This window comes from Colias eurytheme, chromosome 18 (assembly GCF_061535395.1).
Source record: "Colias eurytheme isolate Ceu_HAF_F1 chromosome 18, ilColEury1 Martin Lab GWU primary, whole genome shotgun sequence".
Classification (NCBI taxonomy): Eukaryota; Metazoa; Arthropoda; class Insecta; order Lepidoptera; family Pieridae; genus Colias; species Colias eurytheme.
In genome coordinates this window covers 7,870,101-7,876,100 of record NC_142997.1, presented here as the reverse complement: position 1 = coordinate 7,876,100, position 6,000 = coordinate 7,870,101, and the positions used below count along the sequence as shown (strand labels likewise).

Genomic DNA, 6,000 nt, shown 5'->3' with positions numbered 1-6,000 from the left:
TAATTTGAATTACCCAAGAAAAGTATTAAAAATTTCTATATTATGAATTACACAAAAATAGGTCAAATACTGATATAATAGAATAATAATAGTTAAAAAAAACTAAAAAACACGCTTTTTATAGAAAACCGAACTAAAAAATAGAAAATTTTTATCAAATTAGTGTATTGTCATCGGTCCTCAATAAATCTACAAAGTTTGAACGAAATCTGGCCGTTTAAAGTGGGTCAAAATCGCGCCCAAAGAAGTCGGTTACAAACATACAGGTAAAGCTAATATAAAGCGTGTGAAAAAGTATTAAAACTAAAAAAAAGGATTTCCAACGCTGCGATAGACTCCACCACGCTGAAACATTTATCTAACAACGCACGTCATAACGTTATTTCAATACCGTTATTAATACCGATACCGATAACATAACGTTATACCGTTACACCGTAATTAAGTAACACGTTAAGCGTACGGTTTAAGTAACAGTTGTTGATGTTAAGCTACGCTGATAATCGACTCCCTGCCTTGTCCAACACCGATGTATTTAACTGTGAAAGAAAAAAAATGTTAATTAATACTCTTTTAATTGACATATTTGTTATATCTGACTGTTAGTATGCGCACCACGACAAAATTTTGTCGACCGTTTGACGCGTTTTGATTGTTTATGTCTAATCAGTAAGTAGCGAATAATACTCAACGTATCTTCTCAAAATTAAACAAGAATAGGAGATCTTATGTGGTGGTCATAACGTGTGGTACATAATACATATATTTAAAACACGAGAAATAAATAATTATGGTAATTGGTATAAGTATATTATTTATATTTCAATTAATTAATTTTTCTTATTCAAAGAGAAAAAAACATATTGGTTTATATTCGTATATTATAATAGATATCTTTTGCGTCGGTAATTTATCAATAGATCAATAATATTTGTTATTTATTCGGGGGATACGTCGTTGTTGAACATGCTTTGCTAAAATCTATGTAATATCAAACATATATCGTTATTTTTTGTATCAGAATCATTTATATAGAAGATTATACATACCAGGTATCTGCAAATACTCCTCAATGAGCTTCACATAGCTCTTGGCGTTTGCCGGCAACTTGCTCAGTTCCCGGACATCTTCCGTGCTACACGCCCACCCGGGGACTGTCACGTATTCCACCTGGAAACGAGGAAATAAATAAATATAAATAATAAATAAATATTATAGGACATTATTACACAAATCGACCTAGTCCCACAGTAAGCTCAATTAAGGCTTGTGTTGTGGGTACTAGGCGACGATAAATATAATATTTAATAAATACATACAGTGGTGGTCACATAATTAAAGACACCCCCTAATTGTCCATAAAATATTTACATTAGGAAGTACAATTATCTGAAAAAGGTATTTAATTTAGTATTATTTTTATTAAACCATATAAGACAATATGTTCTTCAAAATGAGGGACAAAAAATAGTTATATTCCTTGTTAGTTTCTACACTTGCTCTCTGTGGGAATGTAACACAAACTTTGTTAACGTACGTGCAGCTGGCCACTTAATTAAAGACAACAAGAAATGAGTTATAATTTTTTATGAATAAAAAGAAACAGCATTGTGCTTTACTTCGGTTTGTCGCGTAATTTCATAAATCGTTGACACTCTATAATTTTTTTGGGTATTTTTAACTTTTAAAATTAAAATTCATACGTTTAATAGTTTTAATATCAATTATTATGGTTAAAAACAAGAGTTGCGACTCGTCCACACGACAAAATATTTTTAGCTTCCATGATAATAATTAAACTGTTTCAAGGATATGGTTATGAATGCTATAAAACATGTCAAGATGTTCCATACGACCGAAAACGTACTCAGAAAAGCAAAACCAAGTGAAACTACTCGGCCGAAAGATTCAAAAATGGTGTTGTTGGCTAAAAAGATCCATTTAAAGGGTCGGAACTGATACAGTTCAGAGTTGTATGGTGCAGCAGGCTTGAAGGGGGTGTCTGCAAGGACAATTAGACGGATACTGTGTGAGGAAAACTTGCACTGAAGAGTATCTCGGAAAGTACCACTTTTGAAAAAACAAAATGTGAAGGCAAGATTTCACTTTGCTACAAAATACGAACACTGGACTGAACGAGAATGGAAGCATGTGCTGTTTTGGCATGAAACTAAGATAAATATGATTAATTCTGTCAGAAAACAATATATAAGACGCCAACTTAATAAGGAAATGGATCCAAGATACTCTAAAAACATGGGGGTGGAAATATCAAAGTGTGGCGCTGTTTTTCTGGACTTGGTGTTGGACCTGTCAAAAAGACAGAAAGCAACATGGATAAATTCCAGTACAAGTATATTTAAGAGCAATCCATGCTGCCCTATGCAGAGGAAAATTTACCTGTTGTTTGGACTTTTCAATACGATAATGATCCTAAGCACACTGCAAAAGTAGTGAAGTGCTTGTTAAGGAACCAATCTGTAACTGTTTTGGATTGGCCCCCCTACAGTCCGGTTTCAAATCCGATCGAAAACTTATGAAATCAAGAAAGAAAGAAGTCGTGGCAAAGCGATCATCAACCGTCGACTAACTTTGCAAAGCATTTTCGAAGAATGGAACCAATTTAGTGATGCAACCTGAACAAAATTAGTTGCTTCAATGCCCAAGAGATGTAAGCCGTCATTGCTGCCAAAGGACATGCAACCAAATATTGAAAAGTGTAAAAATGTTTTGTAAATACGTCAGGTATTTTGTGTTGTAAAAATAATCTCATTAAAATAATATTTTTTTATATTTCTTATAAGCGAGTCTAATGTCTTTAATTATATGGCCAGACCTTTGCTAGGTTAAAACTGCTAGTAGTAAGGATGAACCGAATAAAATCTAACAAACCGACAAGTTTTGTAGATAAAATTTAGTTTAGCATTAGACAACACATACCTGAATATTTTAAAATTATTTAACAAGTTCCAATGGTAGTGTAAAAAAATGTTGAGAGAAGTGTCTTGGGTAGTATAAAATGTTCTTAGTGTCTTTAATTATGTGACCACCACTGTATATAGATAACTAGCTGTTGCCCGCAGCTTCGCCTGCGTGGAAAAGATAAATTTTCATCGTACAAACTTTCATCCCCTATTTTACCCCTTTAGGGGATGAATTTTCTAAAATCCTTTCTTAGGGGACGCCTACGTTATGACATCTACCTGCATGCCAAATTTCAGCCCGATACGTCCAGTGGTTTGGACTGTGCGTTGATAGATCACTATATCAGTCACCTTTGAGTTTTATATATATAGATAACACCCAGACCCAAGAACAAATAATTGAGTTCATCACACAAATATTTGCCCTGACCGGGGATCGAACCCGGGACGGTCGGCTCAGTAGGCAGTTAGTTTACCACTGCGCTAACCGCGTCGTCAAAATATGAGGAAATTTGAGGAAATGTAAGGATTTGTGCGGAAATTTGTGGAAATGTGGTTGTGTTCTATGAAAATATAACATTTAAATGTGTGCGTGCATTGTGTCATGTGTGTATAATCTTAATATATATAAATCTCGTGTCACAATGTTTGTCCCCAATGGACTCCTAAACCACTTAACCGATTATAATAAAATTCGCACACCATGTGCAGTTCGATCCAACTTGAGAGATAGGATAGTTTAAACATGTAGGTAGAGGTACCACGGGCGAAGCCGGGGCGGACCGCTAGTTTTATGATATTTTCATACCTCAACAGCGCTAAGCTCAGTCATGGAGGAGGGGAAGTAATCGATTTTCTTTCCATTCAGCTTGTAGGCCACGCCCACTTTGATTTCTTCTAGATTGTCCAAAATGTCCAATTTCGTTAGGCACAATCTGTAATAAATAAGATGCACTTAATTACATATTTGGCAAATTTAACTGATTTAGGGCTAATTTTTCAATCCTTGAAAAATGATATCCTTAAAAATTGGTTGTCTGTAAAGTCGGTTTACTGGCGATAGTTGAACGTGACAACGTCCGATTGTGCTTCTTTGTCGCTCGTTCGGCGCTCGCACTTCAAGCCGTACATGGAACGCCTCAGATGAGTCAGAGCGAGGTAACGCCGCATGAGTCATGTTTTTTCGTGCGTGCAGCCGGCTTTATCGAATTATAAGACGTTGTCACGTCAATAAATAAATCGACACTCACGAGGTATACCCATTGACGAGCGCCGTGTACTGCACCACGACGAGGTCCAGCCACCCGCACCTGCGCACGCGCCGCGTGGTCACGCCCACCTCGTGCCCGCGCTCTTGGAGGAGCTTGCCCATTTCCTGGAAAACACGTTATATAATGTATTTATATATGTATGTATAATTTATGTATTTATTTTGTAAATGTATTTCTTTTTTTATGCAAGAGAAGTCAACAGAGCAAACAGACAGAGCAATATTGTAATGTTATATTTGAATTTGCTAATTATATTTTTTTTATACTCTGAATTCGGAAAAAGCGTAGGCAGAGTTTTGCATTGGACAATTTTTGAGCGAGATTGTGAGTAATTGTTCACTATGGTTGTCGTCGTCGATAGAGTTGTATTTGAGTTTAATCATTACTGTATAAAATAATACAAACAGAAGAAAAGAAAACCCTTCTTCATTTCGAAGCCGGTTTAAAATTGAATTCTTTGTATTATAATTTATATCTTATATTAGCTGTTCCCCGCGGTTTCACCCGCATTGCTCCGCTCCTGTTGGTGTTAGCGTGATGATACATAGCCTTCCTCGATAAATGGGCTATATAACACCGAAAGAATTTTTCAAATCGGACCAGTAGTTCCCGAGATTAGCGCGTTCAAACAAACAAACAAACTCTTCAGCTTTATAATATTAGTATAGATGTGTAAATCTGCTCACATCATGCAGCTCAGTGGGGAAGGGCCCGTCACCAACGCGTGTAGTGTACGCCTTAACAACACCAAGCACTTCGCCAATAAGGCTTGGTGGTAACCCGAGGCCGGTGCACACACCGCCGATACTGCAGTTCGATGACGTCACGTATGGGTATGTACCTGTAATACGAATATATTTATTTAAAGAAAGAAAGAAAGAAAGAAAGAAACATTTATTTATCAGAGACAGCACAACACACACATACATAGACATAAAACATAAAACCGTACAAGTAAAATAAGAAAACATCGCAATAAGAAATTGTTACAATAAAAGAAGCAAATACTTAAATTAATAACATGAAAAACACGTACAAAAAAAAAAAAAAAAAAATAGAATGATAACTACATTTATTAAGGTGTGTCCTACGACCCTGACAAAAAGGAGGCAGCTCAGCATATGCTGCAACGTCCAGGAACATTGGCAGCGCTGTTTTTCAGTGCCCCCTTTATAATAAAGGCTTCGAGTTGGGACGAAAGGAGTTACTTATGACTACATATTATATACATAAATATATAAAAATAAATAAATAAAGGAGTTATAGTAAACTTATAGATCATACGACGATATAACGCGACTAACGGCCAAGGTAAATATTAAATACATATAAATAATAATTAATAAATACATAAATAATAAGTATTTTTAGGACAATTTTCAGGTATGTTTAAATTACCACTAAACCTGGATTTGGTGAGCTAATAATATACTTTTAAATTTAGATTTAAAAGTATATAGTGTTCGTAAGTTCCGTAGCGGTGGTGGCAAATTGTTCCAGCATTTAGTGGCGTTATATTTAAAACTACCCTTAAAACAAGCGGAATGGTGTTTGGGTACGAGGAGTTTGTGTGCGTCCCTGGTGTTGTATTGAGTGTTTTGTTCACTCCTCCAATTAAGTTTTTCAAACAGATAGCGAGGCGATTCTGTCTTGACAACGCCAAAGAGAAGGGACGCAAAGTGCAGTTGCCTGCGGTGCTCCATGTTTAGACATCGCGCATTATTAAGATATGGCGTGATGTGTTCCCTCGGAGGGACATTCCAGCAGAACCGTGCACATGCATTCTGCACTCGCTGGATTACCCG

At 36.0% G+C, this 6,000-nt stretch overlaps 1 protein-coding gene across 1 annotated transcript in view; it reads right to left on the bottom strand.

Annotated features, from left to right (window-relative positions):
* Adss (adenylosuccinate synthetase) overlaps positions 1-6,000 on the bottom strand; it is a 29,781-nt gene continuing 23,781 nt past the window's right edge. Inside the window, exons 6-10 of the mRNA XM_090112139.1 lie at positions 4,882-5,036; positions 4,175-4,299; positions 3,733-3,859; positions 1,050-1,170; positions 1-539 (exon numbers count right to left, since the gene is read on the bottom strand). Of these exons, the coding sequence (XP_089968265.1) occupies positions 487-539; positions 1,050-1,170; positions 3,733-3,859; positions 4,175-4,299; positions 4,882-5,036 (581 nt within the window). The 3' untranslated portion in view covers positions 1-486. The remainder of the gene's footprint in view (positions 540-1,049; positions 1,171-3,732; positions 3,860-4,174; positions 4,300-4,881; positions 5,037-6,000) is intronic.